Source organism: Microtus ochrogaster, unplaced genomic scaffold (assembly GCF_000317375.1).
Source record: "Microtus ochrogaster isolate Prairie Vole_2 unplaced genomic scaffold, MicOch1.0 UNK77, whole genome shotgun sequence".
Lineage (NCBI taxonomy): Eukaryota > Metazoa > Chordata > Mammalia > Rodentia > Cricetidae > Microtus > Microtus ochrogaster.
Genome location: NW_004949175.1, coordinates 1,619,393 through 1,638,641, shown reverse-complemented (window position 1 = coordinate 1,638,641; position 19,249 = coordinate 1,619,393). Strand labels below are relative to the sequence as shown.

The following is a 19,249-nucleotide window of genomic DNA, read 5'->3' as shown; positions in this document are numbered from 1 at the left end:
CCCAAAAGTGATATTGCTGGGTCTTGAGGAAAGTTGTTCTCTAATTTTCTGAGAAATTGCCATACTGATTTACAAAAGGGCTGTACCAGCTTACATTCCCACCAGCAATGGAGGAGTGTTCCCCTTACCCCACAACCTCTCCACCATAAGTTGTCATCAGTGTTTTTGATCTTGGCCATTCTTACATGTGTAAGATGGAAATCTCAGAGTTGTTTTGATTTACATTTCTCTGATGGCTAAGGATGTTGAGCATTTATTTAAGTATCTTTCTGTCATTTTAGATTCCTCTTTTGAGAGTTCTCTGTTTAGGTCTGTTCCCTATTTTTTATTGGATTATTTGTTCTTTTGATGACCAGTTTATTGAGTTCTTTGTATATTTTGGAGATCAGCCCTATATCCAATGTGGGGTTAGTGAAGATCTTTTCCCAATCTGCAGGTTGCTGTTTTCTCTTGTTGACTGTGTCGTTGGCTTTACGAAGCTTCTCAGTTTCAGGAGGTCCCATTTATTAATTGTTTCAGTGTCTATGCTACTGGGGTTGTATTTAGGGAGTGGTCTCCTGTGGCAATGTACAGTTCAAGTGTACTTCCCACTTTCTCTTCTATGAGGTACAGTGTGGTTGGTTTTATGTTGATGTCTTTAATCCATTTGTACTTGAGTTTTGTGCATGGAGATAGATATGGAGCTATTTTCATTCTTCTACATGCTGATATCCAATTATGCCAGCATCATTTGCTGAACATGCTTTCCTTTTTCCATTTTATATTTTTTGCTTCTTTGTCAAAAATCAGGTGTTCATAGGTGTGTGGATTCATATCTAAGTCTTTGATTTGGTTTCATTGGTCCTCCTGTCTGTTTTTATGCCAATACCAGGCTGTTTTCAGTACTGTAGCCATATAGTATTGTAGAGTTTAAATTCAGGGATTGTGTCGTCTCCAGAAGTTCCTTTATTGTACAGAATTGTCTTCGCTATCCTGGGTTTTTTGATTTTTCATATGAAGTTGAGTATTGTTCTTTCAAGGTCTGTGAAGAATTTTGCTGGGATTTTAATGGGCATTGCATTGAGTCTATAGATTGCTTTTGGTAAGATTGTCATTTTTACTATGTTAATTTTACCTACCCAAGATCATGAGAGATCGTGCCATTTTTTTAGTGTCTTCTTTAATTTTTTTCTTCAAAGATTTAAAGTTCTTGTCATACAGGTCTTTCAGTTGTTTACTTAGAGTGACAGATATTTTATGTTATTTGTGGCTATTGTGAAGGATAATGTTTCTCTGATTTCTTTCTCAGCCTATTTATAATCTATGTAAAGGAGAGCTACTGATTTTTTTGAGTTGATCTTGTATCCTGCTACATTACTGAATGTGTTTATGAGTTATAGAAGTTTTTTGGTACAATTTTTGGTGTCACTTATGTAAACTATCATATTATCAGCAAATAGTGAGAGTATCACTTTTTCTTTTCCAATTTGTTTCCCCCTTGATACCCTTTTGTTGTCTTATTGTTCTAGCTAGAAGCTCAAGTACTATGTTGAATATATATGGAGTGAGCAAGCTTGTCTTTTTCCTGATTTTAGTGGGATCGCTTTGAATTTCTCTCCATTTAGTTTGATGTTAACCATTGGCTTGCTCTATATTGCCTTATTTTTATTTCTTTAGCAGTTAGAGGTCTATTTAATTTGCTTATCTTGTCTTGATTTAACTTTAGTAAGTGATATTTATCCAGAAAATTGTCTGTTTCCTTTCATGTTTTCCAATTTTGTGGAGTATGGGATTTTGAGATATGACCTGATGATTCTCTTGATTTCCTCCGTGCCTGTTGTTATGTCCCCATTTTCATTTCTGATTTAGTTAATTTGGATATTCTCTTTCTGCTTTTTGGTTAGTTTGGATAAAAGTTTGTCTATCTTATTGATTTTCTCACAGAACCAACTCTTTGTCTCCCTCAGCCACAGCATGATTTCAGCCATCCTGAGGCTAGGGTAGGGTAGATATCTACTTCCAAACCCACCCAGCCATTGAAAGAGTTAGCTTTCCATTGTCGGAGGGCTGGTGTTCACATTACCTGAAGCACACATAGTCCTTGGTGACCTTTGAATCTCTCTGTTTTAATTTGTACTTCCTCTTCGGCTTTTAAGGGAATATGTGCCAGCTTTGGACCCACCTAAATTGGTTCTTATAGTTTATCAATGCACTTTCTGGTATCTCTTTATTCTCCCAGGTAGCTCACTTTCTAATTGTGCCAGGTGTCCCTGCTCATTAGGACCTCTGAATGGTTTTTAGGAAGCAGTGCCTGGGCTTGCATGTCCTAAGGACTGATTTCCTTTGTGGAATTTTCCAAGATGTGCACATGGACTATTCTGCAAAGTCCCAGACCAGATTAGTGGCTAAGAGTCAGGACTCCTGGTGAACTTCAAACTACTATTAAAATGAATAATAAGTAACACATGGGAATCTTTTCTAGGCCTTACAATATTAAACAAACAGTCTTTCATGAAGCAAATTAAGAACTCAGGTTTGTGAAATATAAGGATCATGATGTTAGACAAACGATGCTACAATGCTGAGTGTTACACTCCTTTTTTTGCCTTGCTAGTTTCTAGTCACGCAAATGTCCTTTCAAATGCCCCTAGAGTGACCCACAACCACACTTTACCCAGAGCTGGAGGATGAGTCTTGCCCACCCAGCAGCATTTTCAAGGGTTAGACAGCACTGTTTTCAGGGCCTTGGCTGGTAGCATTTATTTTTAATGAGAGATTATTCTGAGGAGATGGTAGATTCCTGGAATAGTGGATCAAGCAATCCCTGTCATTTCCCCAGCAACACCGCCAACAAATTCAAAGGTGAGCTGCCCAGATGCTTCCAATAACATCCGTAGAGTGACCTTCTGATGTTGGCATCAAGTTTGACTTAGTGAAGCAACAGTGGGAGTGCTGATGCAAATTGTGACTGTATTCTTAAGAGTCATCAAGTAGGAAACAATCTTCAAGAAGTGAAAGTCAGCATTGTCTTGATATGCACAGGCCCCACTTTCAACCCCCAGCTCTAACAAAAGAGAAAGGAAATCCAAGTTCTCGTAAGCTTGTGCTCACAGATAAAGTAAGAGGAACCCCCGAATGTTAGTACGCAAATGCCAACTCCCCTTGCCTGTCCAAAAGTGTCCACATTCTGACAGTCACAGGCTTTTTTCAGAAGTCTGTTCTTAATGGACTCAGGTCCCTGGTGAATGTTATGATCTAAGGGTTACCTTGCTGGTCCAGCCTTTCCGTTTTTAAAAAATTTGTTTTGATGTTTTTGCCATGGGTTCTGGATTCCCTCCAACTGGAGCTACAGATAGTTGTGAGCTGCCAGGTGGGTGCTGAGAACTTAACCCAGGTCCTTTGGAGGAGCAGTGAGTGTTCTTAACCACTGAGCCATCTCTCCAGCCCTGACCAGCCTTTAAGTATCTATAGATTGACCAGAAAAAGACTTACAAGCCTGACAGTGATAAAATTTGGGGAAGTATGGAAAATGTATTACAAAGATAGAGAGGAGGGGTGTGACCACCTTCCTAGCTTTCATTAGAAGGCTACAGCGTTCCGGAATTCTGTCAGGAAACTGAGAGTACCTACTGTCCCCGTGGTAACTATGGAAATTGCACAATTACCATAAGTCTTGATACAGGAGCTTGTGGTGCAGCCTGTGTAGATGTCAGTCTCACAGTCCTGTTGGATTCCTAAGTGAGTTCATGCAATTTTAGAGAACCCAGTGTCTTTACTCATACTGCTGACCTAATCATCTGATAGCTGCTTACCACACACCACATCTTTATTTACAGCGTTTTAGGTTACATGTAAGCTGTAAGAATCTTACCTTGGTAAACCTTGGGCATTAATTTTACCTACTAATCACTTGATTATGAAAAAAGGAAAAAAAATGTCTTGACTGTATTAATACCAGTGTGTACTTTGGGGCAGGGGCAGTTTGAAAGAAAACTTTCCTTAGTGCCCTGCTTCCTTTAAGAACTCCACTGCAGGTAGTAATCCTTCCCTCTGAGGTGCTCCCCCACAGCATCTACAGTGCTCCACAAGCAGCTGCCTCGGAGAACCAGGAGGCAACATTTTTCCCTCTCATTGCACATTTTCTCCTCTGGATTCTGTTAATACAAACCCAAAATGGAGCTTTTTAAACTTCAGAAGTATTGACAAAGGCTAGACAAGTGCACATAAAGACACTGATTAAGATAAACTTCCATATTGGAATGGAGAATATAGAGCATTGGATAATTTACAGTTTAGTGCTCAGTGTTAGAAAGTTACTGCTCCTTGGCAAGAGGATAAGTAAAGAGGATTTCATAGGAATATCAAAGGATCTATATGAAGAACTGTGATTTCTAGTGACATGTATCCAGAAGTTCTGATGTTCAATATTTTAAAAAGGGACTACCATCACAGCATCGGAACAAAAGACAAAATGACCAGAAATGCCAGTGGATACTCAACTCCAAGAGCTAGCTAAACTTAACTCCAAATTTTACCATTATCTCTATAAAATAAATTAGCAAAATTGAGCTAAAAAATGCAGACAACCAAACACTCTGTTCCTTCTATTAAAGCAATTCCGTAATATATTTATAATACACCACAGTTGGACACCAGTTCTCTGATGTCACTTCCCAAAGAGCTTCCAAGTGCCTTCATCGCAAAAGGTCCTTGTTAAGAAAAACACTTCTATCAATTCAAGGTCCAAGCTATTTATCATGGCAACATTCCAAAGAATAGTAAGTCAAGGTAACTCCAAAGTAAAGGAAACAAGATAGCATTAATAATCACTTAAGTATACTTTTTATTTAAGAAAGTATCCATCTCAAAGTTTCTTGAATTTTAGAGAGTTTCGTAATCATTTCGTGCACAGCAAAATCAGTGTCCAACACAAATGAGACACAATCTTTTGTTGTGTTATCAGCTGACTTGATCTAATTTAAGCATTCACACTAATTGACTTACTCTTACAAAGCCCCAGGGGAAGGCAGCTCTGAGTCTGTTCATCATAAGCAACTAAAAATTACAAATAGAAATTTTGATTTTGTCTTAAATATCATTAGAGGCCTGCAATGTGTTGTAAAAGGTATAGATTTTATTTTTTCACAATATATAATGGTGGTTTAAGTTATATTCATATGTTGACAAGCCCTGCCTCAAATAAATATATACTTACCTTGACAAAGAATTGCTGATTGTCTCCACACCTCAGAGAAGCAAGCTACACACAACTGATGCAGATCTTTTTAACCCAATAGGATTTTAGGAAGCAGAGGCAGTTTCTTTCAAATGCTGCTCAGTAGATAAGAGATGTTTGTCTGCTGTAAGCACTTGCCTATTTTTAATCTCAACAGGCTCCAGTGTTGATCCTACATTATTTTTTTCACTTTCAGGGAAAATGACCATTATGGTTCTGGTTGAAATAAGTGATTATCTGATCTAAATGTGCCTCCAAAAGGCATCCAATGTGTGCTCCCTTCCATGATGCCCAGGCACACTCCGTAAAGTGTTCACCATCAGTGGAAGCTGTTCCCTAAGATACCTCAGATGCCTGTGGATTATGCCAGTAACTACTGACAGCCGCACCCACTCCCTTGCTTTCACAACTTCAACTCCGAAACGTAGAGAAAGATTCTACAGTTTTATAGGACGAAAGGTCACAGTATCTCCATCCGTTCTTGTTTGCTTCTGCTATCTCAGAGTTTCCCAGCTTCTAGATGTGAGGTCACTGGTGTTCATCTCATATTGGTTAACAGTTCTCAAACAGTTTTCTTTAGGGAGGCACAGTCCCTGGGGTTACCAGGGTTTCTTGGTTCTGGTTTCAAACAGCATTGTAATTATTTCTACAAATAAAACTGTAAAAGAAAACGAGGTGCTTCAACACTGGAACTATTTCATTTGGGGTTGTTCCTTGTTCTTGGCAGTAGTTTTCTATTTTCAGTTTGGAAAGGACATTATGTTTTCAATAAACTACTGTGATTTCCCAGCCGTTGCTCTCCGAAGGTTCATGCTGAGCTAGCCCATTCATTTGGGTCTAAAATCAAACAGAGCATCCCATCAGTTACTGAGTAAAGCAGAAAGTACTGCAGTAATACAGATGTATGAAATTTTTTTTAACAGAGCCAGCATCAATTTTAGTGGGAGATATATTTAAAAGGCAAGCTTGGGTTAAACCCCACACTTAAGTGGGAACCTATCTCCATATAAGAGGATGTAACTTGAATTAACAAACTACTATTTGACAGTGGCATTTTGCAAGTTTGACCGACAGCCTCGTCCTCCAAAGAGTGAGGCAGAAGGAGAGAGTAAGAAAGAGAGCGTGATAGAAAAGGCCCTGGGCGGGAGAGGGGGTGTCTACTTTCTCAGCAACACAGTTCAAGTCTAACTGTTCAAACTCACTTTCAGTGGTGAATTAGTCCTGAAGAAAAAGCTCCTCACACTCAAGCAAGAAGCCACCTGACAATTGTTGGAACGACACACCTATTACCCTCTAGCGTTCCACAGAGCTCCTGAAGGACCCTCAATTCTTCCTGTGCTCATTACCCAAAATGTCTCCTACATAATGTGTACACCTCTTAGACTTCTGATTATTTACGCCGCAGTCCTGAGGCGCTGTGAACCGAAAAGAGAGTGACAAGTGGAAATTAAAAAATCCCAACCTGGCAATCAACACAGTATGCAAAGCGCCAGGTTGGAACTCTGCAACTTGGACTGTGTGTGTGTGTGGGGGGGGGGGCAGGGAGGGGGGAGGGTCACAGGCCTTTCTGGGCCCGACTAGTCAGTCTCCAGCGCAGGAGCCAATCGGTCACAGGCCCAGCCGTTGCCATGGCTCCTCTGTGTGCAGGAGCCTCATTTATGTGTCGTGCGCCCGCCCCCAGGAGCCAATTGGTGGCCCTCTAAGGCGTTGCCATGGCCACACTGTCTGTTAGGGACGCAAATGCTCAGAGCCACGGAGTCTGCACTAGGCTGCCTCAGCCTGGAGCTCATGAGGGACCTGGCTCTAGGCTCCAGATGACGCTGAGACCTCATTATATGAACTCCCGCCATGAACCGAAAGAAGCTGCAGAAGTTGACGGACACCTTAACCAAAAGTTGCAAGCATTGTAAGTAAGAACCGAATGCTGGAGTACCCATGACTTCCGGGCCAGGTCTCTTTCCTACCTAGTGTCTCCTTCCTGCTTCCACCAGAAGGTCCCCTGCACACTACTCCTCAAGTGAAATCTGGAAGAGAATCCCTCTCTTGGGAGTCAGCTCCTCATTCAGTCCCTGGATCTTTAGAACTAGATCGCAAGCATCTTGTGGATGCCGCCTGTGCTCCTGACACACTCGCTAAATTCAAAGACTCTCTTTATTTGCTTTTATGTTAAAGAAGTGAGATGGGAGGCATGTGACTTTAGCTTTACAAGGGTTGAAAAAGTTCTAGAAAAACTCCAGAACAAGAAAGTAGCAGAGCCAATGTATAGCACCTTCACCTACTTTCTAGCTCTCTCTCGAGCATATGAACCTGTGAGGGCTAAGCTCTGGGAGTTACCAAGAGCTCCATAAGGGAACACAGTCATCCAGTCCTGGAAACCTTTCAGAAAGACACTTGAAGCTCTCTCTAGCAATGTTCTGTTTGAAACCTGCATTGCTGAGCAAATTCAAGATAGTAAGGAATCTGTCCCCAGTTTCAGACACTCATTTCCAACTGCTAGTGAGGTCCAAAGGTGAAGGGAATCCTCCAAGGGGGCAGACACCAGAGCACTGTACTCAGGCTAAAAATCAGTGTTGCTCTAGGCTTAAGAAGCCATGTGTGAATGTGTTTGGGATGACGGCACTGTTGCCTGGTGTGTGAACTTAGAAGCTGTGTGAAGATTGAAAAGCTATTGGTCACTTGAGGAAAACAGGAGAGGTCCGCCTAGTCAAACTATCTCTGCTGAACGAAGGTGTAGAAATGAACTTCTAGTGGAGCCCCAAGAGGTCGATGCTAGACACAAATGTTTCTTTTACATCACTGGTGCCTGATATGATGTGCTTCCCCACCCCAAAGAGCCATGCACTATCTAACACAAAATTCAGTGGCGGGAATGGGAAACCTTCCCTCCAGTTGTTGGTTGGGGGAAACGCGAGATTCCCGTGACAATGGAATATAGCCTTTGCCTTTAAGTGCCTTCTACAACTTGACCGTGAGATTCTATTGCGGAAGACACCACACACTCAGGCACAGAATTTGTAGAAATTGAGATGGAGTTGACCTGGAAGTTTCCTCCCGGAGGACTAGCTCTTAAGATATCTTAAAACGTGATCTGTAAGCCACTAGGAAAGGAGCTATAAGTAGTCCTACCCAGAAACCCTGTAAGCCAGGACAAGGACCAGACCTCCATGAAATCCCCAATGCTGCAATGGTGGCAATTTTATCTTGGGGTCAACCACCAGCTTTTTAATTGAACGTATGGTCTACTAAATAGGAGAGAATTCATGTCTGGTACTGTAAACCTGGCCAGCTAACCATGGTTGGAGGGAATCATGGACACTACCAGAGAACTTATAGCTGCCACTTGCCTAAACCAGTATAATTTCTAACTGTACTCTAAATACTTTTAGAACCACAGATAAATGTAGCTCTCTCTCTCTCTCCTCTCTCTCTCTCTCTCTCTCTCTCTCTCTCTCTCTCTCTCTCTCTCTCTCTCTCTCTCTCTCTCTCTCTCTCTCTCTCCACTAAAGAAGTCTCTTTTTCCAACCGATGGAGATTATTTCAGAGATCCTCAACATTTAATAATATAAAGAAATAGTGACTCTGCAACATAACCCTTACTTTAAGGCTCAGGGAAAATCACAGAAGAGGGAGCAGGAAGCTTTGAAGAGACAGAAGACCAGAATGCCTGCTACTGGATAGTACGCTTAGACATGACCAGGAAAATGCAGCCATAAAATTTCAACAATATCATTTGGTGAACAAGATCAACATATGACAACATCAGTTTACATTCCAACGTGTACAGAGGAAATGGGTCCTACTCGTAGATTTAAAAAAGTAAAAACACAGGTGTTCAATGGCTGCTGAGAGAAGAAGAATCGGTTTTATCCAGGGACCAGGAACCACTTCCTATATAGGTTCTCCAATCCCCAGGAGGTCAGCGCTAGACACGTGCACAAGTCTATTCAGTGGCTGTGTATGCATATGTGTGTGTATATGTGTGTGTGTGTGCGTGCAAACAATAAAAAAGAAAAGGTCATGAATTCATGAATTTGGAAGGAAGTGGACGTCATGAGAAGGGAGGAGGTAAGGGGAACAGGGAGAGACAGCAGTGATATAGAGGCAGTGCTCACATACAAAGAAATCAAAAGGTTTTAAACATCAGCAAGAAACTTTTAATCTCAGTCATTGATGAGGCTGCTATCACTAAAGTGACTTTTGTCTTGAGACGGAAACCTGGCCCATCAGCATCTGCAGTTGTTCGCACAGTCCTTCCCCAGCCACAAATAGTTCTGAATTTCTGGAGCTTTTCACACTCATGTATAGTGGCTTTATATTTTAGATTTAGCATTTTAACAGTTTTATATGTATGGTTCTTGGCATTAAGTTCAGAAGAACTTGAGTTCTCCTTTCCATGGGTTGAAGGTGAAGTTCAAATGCCTGCTATTAGAGATACTGAGCACTGTGTATCCCGTGATTTTCCTTGTACACAAATAGCTACCATATTTTAAGTTATAAATGAGACACACTTAGACAGTAGGTTAGGTTAGCTACACACAATAAAATAGTTACAACAATATCTTGTAATAAAAGTTGGTCTTTTTTATTTCATTCATTATTCTTGCACTGTAATAGGTGAGGTGCAACTTCACACAGGAGGGGACCCTGTACATGCACAAAGTCATGCAACTGTTGTGATAGGCAATCTCCGGAACTTTGATTTTTCCCTAGTAAACCCTGTACCAACTCAACACTAATTCCCCACTATGAATCTGACAGGAGTAGATACATCATATAAGTGGAACCATATTTTACCTTCTGGTTAATCCCCACTTAGGTCCATAAACATGCTTCTTCAGTTTCCCTGTATTTCAAAAGAAATTAAAAAAAAATTGTAATGGAAAAAAGGACTTATTTTCTGCTTGGACAAGTCCGGGGGTGGGGTTATCTAACTTTCCTCCCAGCCTGCCTTTGGACAGCTTTCAGTTTGCAGAAAGCCGGGAGCCTGAGATTAAGATACACGTAAACACATCTGTGAAACAGGGGACCTAAGCCCAGTTGTCTGTTGTCCCTGTTACAGAGATATACTTTCACCCAGTTTTAGGAAAGAAACAGAAAGGCACCTCGGGGATTTTGTTTGGGGCCTAAGAATTCTTTATCCCTAGGACCATCTCTGCACTAGGTCTCTCTCTGTTCTAGGTCATCTTTGTTCTAGGTCATCTCTGCACTAGGTCTCTCTCTGTTCTAGGTCATCTCCGTACTAGGTCCAGATCTCTGTGCTAGGTTCCTCATCTCTGTGATAGGTCCATCTCTGTACTGGGTCCATCTCTGTAATAGGTCTATCTCTGTGTTAGGTCCATTTCTGTGCTAGGTCCATCTCTGCGCTTGAACATCTCTGTGCTAGGTCTGTCTCTATATCATGTCCATCATCTCTGTGCTAGGTCCATCCCTATACTAGGTCCATCTCTCTCTGTACTAAGCCCATCTCTGTATTAAGCCCCTGTCTATACTAGATCCATCTCTGTGATAGATCCATCTCTGTACTGGGTCCATCTCTGTAATAGGTCTATCTCTGTGTTAGGTCCATTTCTGTGCTAGGTCCATCTCTGTGCTTGGACATCTCTGTGCTAGGTCTGTCTCTGTGCAAAGTGTAGGGCAGAAGTGTATCTTTTCTTTGAAAGCTTCAAGCTCTGAATCTTGCATGCCTGTTAAAGACATTCATTTTGCAGATGAGAAGCAGGTCTGATAGTGAATTGAGAGGCAGAAGTGGTTCCCTTTGCATTATGTTTTCCAAACTGTGGCATCAGCATGAGGACATAGACATACTTTCTTCCTTCAGTTTTTCACTTAAAGCCAATGCGTCTTGTATTATAACCCTTAAAAGCCAGCATTACACGGAGTGGCTATACCACTCATCTGTCACTGAACATTGCTCCTTTTGACTTTTCTGAATGATGTCACTGTGAACACTGGTACATAGGTACTTGGCTAAGTCCCTGCTCTCAGTTCTCTCTCTCTCTCTCTCTCTCTCTCTCTCTCTCTCTCTCTCTCTCTCTCTCTCTCAATCACTGGATCACACTGTGTCACGTGCTGTTTTCACAATAACTGGCAGCTCATTTAAAAATCTTAATCATTATATTATTTTATACTATTTACTCATTCTTTTTTCATTTTCCAAAGTTTTAAGTTTTCTCTTAAAATGTGATTCTTAAAACCAGGAACCACCTTCTGTCTGTTGTGGCATGTAGGACAGGGTACAATTTCTCTACTTTTTATTACACATAGACATTGTTTTTATGTATGAAAGTATTCACCTATATTTTTTCCGGTTTTAAATAAACTTTCCCCATCTCCCACTCACATTTCACATTTAAATTCACTTACGTACTTTTGGTAAACTATATTTTCAAATGTCTTATTTGCTATTGTTGATGATGCTGCTGGTGTTGCTGCTACTTTGTGTATGTGTGTGTGTGTGTGAGAGAGAGAGAGAGAGAGAGAGAGAGAGAGAGAGAGAGAGAGAGAGAAAGAGAGAGAGAGGAGAGAATTAAATTAAAAAGAAATCTTTCTGCAAAAGTAATTCAGAAGAGTTTCTCATTAATGTTCACACAACTTGGAGAAGAATCACACTGGTTGGTAGAATATGCTTAAAATTCCTTTATTAGAAAATAGCTCTGATTTCAAGGTTCTGCCTTATAAATTTAAGCCTAAACTGAAATGAGAATGATTACACAGATATTTAGGAGCCTAAATTTCCACGGAAATGCTTGTTTGTAACTGCCATAAACACTACCATCAAACGCTGGTTGTTGCCAGCTGACTGAAACAATGCAGCTGTGACTTGCCCTCTTGTCTGCACTCGTGAAGTCTTGACTCTGACACCACAGTCATTAAGATCACACGACTGCTATCTTCTTTTATTCTAACTGTGATGGGATCTATTTCTATTTGGCTCCAAAATGAGTGATTTGCCTTCTGTTAGTGGATAATATAACTTTGGCATCATCTTCCTTTAGCTCTAAGGCTCTGAATATAGGAGGCTTGAAAATGGCTGCCAAGCATTAGATGCTTTTGATTTTAAACACATAAACTCATTAATGCAATATTTGAATACTTACAATTTTAAAGCGTGCTTTTGTTATGCATCCATTTTGATCTTTTACAGTTAATAAATATGAAGTGAACTGCCTTATAACGCTTTTCTATAACTTGGTGGGAGAAGTAGCAGAAAGGCCAGGGGTAGTCATTGGACTAGATCGTAATGCATTTCGGAACATCCTGCATGTGACATTCGGAATGACAGATGACATGATTATGGACAGAGGTAAGATACACATATGATGGGAACTGTCAAATTCAACTGTAATTAACAAAGGTTATGCTCTTTGGAGGAATCTCGTGTTTTACATTCCCAATTACATTTGAATGTATTATTTTTAGTGGCCTATATATACATACATACATATATAATTGTTTTTATTGAAATATATATATATATATATTTATCTGTTCCCCTCCTTTTCTCTCCCCTCCCCTTCTACCCTCTCCCATGGTTCCCATGTTCCCAAATTATGCAGGAGACTTTGTCTTTGTCTACTTCTCATGTACATTAGATGCATGTATATCTCCTTTGCTGTCGAGGTTCTCTGGGATTTTGATTGTAGGCAGTTTTTTTGTTGTTGCTTTATGTCTAAAAGCCACTTATGAGTGAGTACATATGATAATTGTCTTTCTGGGTCTGGATTACCTCACTCAAGATGATGTTTTCTAGATCCATCCATTTGCCCACAAATTTCAAGATGTCGTTATTTCATTCTGCTGTGTAGTACTCCATTGTGTAAATGTACCACATTTTCCTTATCCATTCTTCAGTTGAGGGACATTTAGGTTGTTTCCATGTTCTGCCTATGACAAACAAAGCAGCTGTGAAGATAATTGAGCACATGTCCTTGTGGTATGATTGATCATCCTTTGGGTCTATACCCAAAAGTGGTATTGCTGGGTCTTAAGGTAAGTTGTTTCCTGATTTTCTGAGAAATTGCCACACTGACGTCCAAAGGGCTGTACCAGCTTGCATTTTCACCAGCAATGCAGAAGTGTTCCCTTTACCCCACAACCTCTCCAGCATAAGTTGTCATCAGTGTTTTTGATCTTGGTCATTCTTACAGATGTAAGATGGAATCTCAGAGTTGTTTTGATTTGCATTTCTCTGATGGCTAAAGATGTTGAGCATTTACTTAAGTGTCTTTCAACCATTTTAGATTACTGTGTTGATAGTTCTCTCTTTAGGTCTGTACCCCAATTTTTATTGGGTTATTTGTTCTTTTGATGACCAATTTTTTGAGTTCTTTGTGTATTTAGATCAACCCTCTGTCCCATGTGAGGTTGGTGAAGATATCTTCCCATTATGTAGGCTGTTGTTTTGTCTACTGACCATGTCCTTTGCTTTACAGAAGCTTTTTAGTTTCAGGAGGTTCCATTTACTAATTGTTTCTCTCAGTGCCTGTGCTACTGAGGTTTTATATTTAGGAAGTGGTCTCCTGTGCCAATGCATTCAAGTGTACTTCCCACTTTTTCTTCTATGAGGTTCAGTGTGGTTTGTTTTATGCTGAGGTCTTTGTTCCATTTGGACTTGAGTTTTGTGCATGATGATAGATATGAATCTATTTTCATTTTTATACATGTTGATATCCAGTTATGCCAGCATCATTTGCTAAATATGCTTTCCTTTTTACATTTTATATTTTTTCCTATTTTGTCAAAAATCAGGTGTTTATAGGTATGTGGATTGATATCTGTGTCTTTGATTTAGTACCAATGTCCTCCTGTCTGTTTTTATGCCAATACCAGATTGTTTTCAGTACTGTAGCTCTGTCATAGAGTTTGAAGTCAGGGATTATGATGCCTTCAGAAGTTCCTTTATTGTACAGGATTGTTTTGGCTATCTTGGACTTTTTGGGTTTTCCATATGAAGTTGATTGTTCTTTCAAGGTCTGTGAAGAATTTTGCTGGGATTTTGATGGGCATTGCATTGAGATTGATTTTGGTAAGATTGTCATTTTTACTATGTTAATTCTACCTAACCAAGAACATGGGAGATCTTTCCATTTTTTTGGTGTCTTCTTCAATTATTTTCTTCAAAGATTTAAAGTTCTTGTCATACAGATCTTCCAGTAGTTTGGTTAGAGTTACTCGAAGATATTTTATATTATTTGTGGCTATTGTGAAGGGTGATGTTTTTTCTGATTTCTTTCTCAGCCCATTTATCATCTCTGTATAGGAGGGCTACTGATTTTTTTCAAGTTAGTTACTCTTGTATCCTGCTACACTACTGGAAGTGTTTATGAGTTGTAGAAGAAGTTCCTTTGTAGAACTTTTGGGGCCCCTTATGTAAACTGTCATATCATCAACAAATGGTGAGTGTTTGACTTCTTTTCCAATTTGTATCCTCTTGATATCCTTTTGTTGTCTTATTGTTCTAGATAGAACCTCAAGTACTATGTTGAATATATATGGAGAGAGTGGTCAACCTTGTCTGGTTCCTGATTTCAATGGGATTGCTTTGAGTTTCTTTTCATTTAGTTTGAAGTTGGCTGTTGGTTTGATATATATTGCCTTTATTACGCTTAGGTATGTTCCTTTTATCTCCCTGCTCTCTCCAAGACCTTATCATAAAGGGATGTTGTATTTTGTCAAAGGCTTTTTCAGTATCTAATGAGATGAGGGGTTTTTTTTTCAGTTTGTTTATATGGTGGATTTCATTGACAGATTTTTGTATGTTGAACCATCCCTGCATTGCTGGGATGAAGCTGACTTGATCATGATGGATGACTTTTCTGATGTGTTTTTAGATTTGGCTTGCCAGTATTTCATTGAGTATTTTGCATAAATGTTCAGGAGGGAGATTGTAATTCTCTTTCTTAGTAATGTCTTTGTGTGGTTTTGGGCATCAGTGTAATTGTAGTCTCATAAAAAGAGTTTGACAATGTTTCTTCTGCTTTAATTTTGTGGAACAATTTGAGGAGTATTAATATTAGTTCTTCTTTGAAAATCTTGTAGAATTCTGCCCTGAAACCATCTGGCCCTGGGCTTTTTTTTTTATTATAATACTTTTGATGACTGCTTCTATTTCTTTGGCATTTATAGGCCTGTTTATTTTATTTATTTGGTCTTGATTTAATTTTGGCAAGTGATCCAGAAAATTGTCCATTTCCTTTAAGTTTTTTAGTTTTTGTGGAGTACAGGTTTTCGAAGTGTGACCTGATGATTCTCTAAATTTCTTCCTTGTCTGTTGTTTTGTCCCCCTTTTCATTTCTGATTTATTTAATTTGAATTCTCTCTCTGCATTTTGGTTGGTTTGGATAAAGGTTTTACTATTTTGTTGATTTTCTCGAAGAACCAACTCTTTGTCTCATTGATTCTTTGTATTGTTTTCTTTGTTTCTATTTTGTTGACTTCAGTTCTCAATTTGATTATTCCCTACTGTCTAGTCCTCCTGGGTGAGTTTGCATCTTTCTGTTCTAGAGTTTTCAGGTGTTCTGTCGACTCACTAGTGTGGGTTTCTTCCAGCTTTTTTATGTAGGCATTTATTGCTATGAACTTTCCTTCTAACAATAATTTCATGGTGCCCCATAAATTTGGGTATGTTGTGTGGTCATCTTCATTGTATTTTAGGAAGACTTTCATTTCTTCCTTAACCCATTGACTATTGAAGTCATTTGAATGTATTTTAATCTTCCAAAATGTTTGGAGAAGGAATGAGTCTCCTATTCCTTCTGTTGTTTAGAAAGAGAACATAACTAGTTTTCATACTTCATATAAAAGGTCCCATTGTGTTCTATTTCTACCGAAATTTTCTTACATGCTAGAGATACTACATAATTTTAAAGATGCACAACTACAATGTAACAGCAATGCTTGCCCTGAGGAATAAAAACATAGAATTATTTTTATTAAGAACCTTAAATATCAAAAATAATATGACTATATTATTTCATCCAACACTAATGTTACATTGTGTCTTTTTTAGTATTTCGAGGTTTTGATAGAGACAATGATGGCTGTGTAAGTGTATCTGAGTGGATTCATGGATTGTCACTGTTTCTTCGAGGGACTTTAGAAGAAAAAATGAAATGTAAGCCTGCGAATGAACTGCTAGTTTATACGATACAACAAACATAGCAAACATAGCTTTTTAAATCACCGTCTCCAACCCACCAGTGAAGTGGGTTCTGCTAGGTTGGTTGGTTGGTTGGTTGGTTGGTTGGTTGGTTGGTTGGTGAATCCTCTCTGGCGTTTTCTGGAGCAAATTAAGTCTATAAAGAATGTGATTATAGTAATTAAGAAGAAAATCAAACCATTAACGAATGAAAGGAAGCAGTACAGGTTGTAATCTACATTCTAACCATGCACTGATACATTCACATTCTAGTTTACAATGCTCAATAACAAATATTAAACCAGAAAGCCTAATTTAAATTTTCTGCTTTTTAAATGATTGCCAACTAATGGAGCTATACTTCATTTAATAAACATAAACACACAATTGCTTTTCCATGTCTCCGGTCAGCAAAGCTCATATCATTGCTCCTAGGAGTTTCTTTTCACAGTCTGCTAAAGAAGCATGGAAAGAGGGGTGGGGATATTTCCCTGGTATACACCATCATTCCCATGAAAGTCAACTAGCATCAAGCTTGCAGCTCAGTAATGCAACAATAAGATATGCCTCCACCCTGACTGCTTTGTCAGAAGACAATGGCACCTTAGTGATAATCTCAAATATACAAACATACAATACAATACTATATATTGTATATGTGATATATATATATATATATATATACATATATATCAAATTTTTTAGATTGCTTTGAAGTGTTTGATCTGAATGGGGACGGCTTCATTTCAAAGGAGGAGATGTTCCACATGCTGAAGAACAGCCTTCTCAAGCAGCCCTCTGAAGAAGACCCTGATGAAGGGATCAAAGATTTGGTTGAAATTACGCTTAAGAAAATGGTAAGTATGAGTAACTTAAAAGTTTTATATTCAAGCTTATAGGCAATGTGTGGGATAGAAGTAAGAACTCAGTGACGATGATTTGGAGCACTCTGCTTAGTTAAATAAAAGTTGGCTTGTTAGGAGAATATTCTCTTCAAGCTGCAGGAGTGGGATGGTGACAGAGCACTTGCCTAGCATGTGAGAGGCTCTTGATTCCGTGCTCAGTGACAACCTGTGCTCCACACACTACAAAGCTTTATTTTTCAATGTCCCACCCAAGTCTCTCTCTCCTCCTACCACCTGAGTGTGAAAAAGAGTGCGCCTTTGCAGCAAAAGTGCCATGTGCTCACTGACCCAGGCTGCTCACCTCTCAGGACCAAGACCATGATGGGAAGCTGTCCTTTACAGACTATGAGAAAGCCGTGAGAGAAGAGACTCTCCTGCTGGAAGCCTTTGGGCCATGCCTGCCTGATCCAAAGGTACCAATATTCCTTTTCTAAAAAAATCAAAACAGAATTTGCAACAGCCAACCCAGGACTTCTCAGCTTAGTGTATGGTAGTCAGAAGAATAAGAGCATAGAAAGACCCCCCCCACGGAAATGACAGTTTGTCTCAGACTACTGTCACAGCCCACTAATATGTTTTCTTCATTCTTAAATGCATTAATCGATGTCAGAAAGAATTAATAAGGAACAATGTGTGCCAAAAACCCAGAGGAAAGGCTTAGTGGCTTCACTGGAGGACAAAAAGCAACATGAGAATTCTTACACAACATTAGGATAGGTATTATATTGTTATAACAACATTTAATGATTTGTGTATTGCTTTTATTATGACAGGCAGTGTCATAAACACAATATCTCATATAATCCAGTTTATAGATGAGGAGCCAAACTCAGAGGATTAATGCATTTTATCAAAGTTAACTTGACGAATTAGTGGCATGCCAGGATGGATATGCTGGTTCTCCTGACCATAGAGAGCTATGTAAAATATGGTGACAGACAGGAGAAAGAACATCCACGCCATCTAGATCGTAAGAGGCTTATCCGAAGAACCAGGTTTCAAAGGAAAAACAGGCATGTAAAAATTCAGAAGTAATCCAGGCAAAGGAAACAACATGTTAATGAAAGAAGTGGAGGAAGGCAGGGAGCATGAAGTATGTTACAGGAGAGCCTCACTTGGACTTGGTTAGATATAAAGTCAGAAGTGCCTCCACAGCCTACATTCTGGACAGTGGTAAGGATGTGTTGGGGTTTGAACAGACAATTAATGCATTTTATGAATATCCCCATCCTCTGAGCTCTAGTTTGTAAAGTATTGTCCTTTCTATGGAGGAAGTGGCCCAATTGTAGTCAACCAGCCAGTAGGGCACTGTCTTATCACCCCAGGAATAATGCTATGCTGGGAACTCAGGTTGGTCTTTGCTCTTGGCAGATTTGTCACTCAGCTGTAGCTGTAGCCAGGTCAGTTCTGGTGAGTGGAAATCCATGCATAACTCCCATCTCTGCCACCATAGCCATTTTGTTCATGGGCCCATTTGGCAATGGCAAAAATGGCTGGGAAAAGAGGCCGATTGGCCACATAATGTGTCATCATATCTACTTGATTATTAAACTCTTCCTCAGCTGAAGTTAGCATCTTACTGAGGATATACCAGGGAAACAAGTATCTTCACATCCTGGGTGAAGAATCTATAGACATACTTCTTTTCCAGATGTTTTTCTCACCAATTTTCTAATCACACTCTTTCCAAGTCCCTGGCCATCCAATCCATTGGCTATGGCCCATGAAGCAGTGAACAATCACACCTCTATCCATTTATCCATCCAAACAAAATGTGTGAACATGTGTATTATCTGAACTCCTGCCCAGGGTCAAGATTTCCCTGTACCAGTGTCTGTTAAGATTCTCATACACAGGGATTCTAATTCTGCAGCTGTTTACTTTTAGGTTGTACCTGTATACATACCAACAACAAGCCAGGCCCGGGTTTCTTCTTCTTCTTCTTCTTCTTCTTCTTCTTCTTCTTCTTCTTCTTCTTCTTCTTCTTCTTCT

The 19,249-nt window shown here is 39.6% G+C and overlaps 1 protein-coding gene across 2 annotated transcripts in view; it reads left to right on the top strand.

Moving 5' to 3' along the window:
• The first annotated feature begins 6,898 nt into the window (after positions 1-6,898).
• The window catches only part of Efcab1 (EF-hand calcium binding domain 1), a 19,262-nt gene continuing 6,911 nt past the window's right edge, over positions 6,899-19,249 (top strand). The window contains exons 1-5 of one of the 2 annotated variants that reach the window (XM_005370373.3): positions 6,899-7,121; positions 12,360-12,518; positions 16,224-16,328; positions 17,058-17,209; positions 17,566-17,670. In XM_005370373.3, coding sequence (XP_005370430.1) covers positions 7,064-7,121; positions 12,360-12,518; positions 16,224-16,328; positions 17,058-17,209; positions 17,566-17,670 — 579 coding nt within the window. In that variant the 5' untranslated portion in view covers positions 6,899-7,063. The remainder of the gene's footprint in view (positions 7,122-12,359; positions 12,519-16,223; positions 16,329-17,057; positions 17,210-17,565; positions 17,671-19,249) is intronic. The other variant, XM_026777631.1, reaches the window with a different exon arrangement.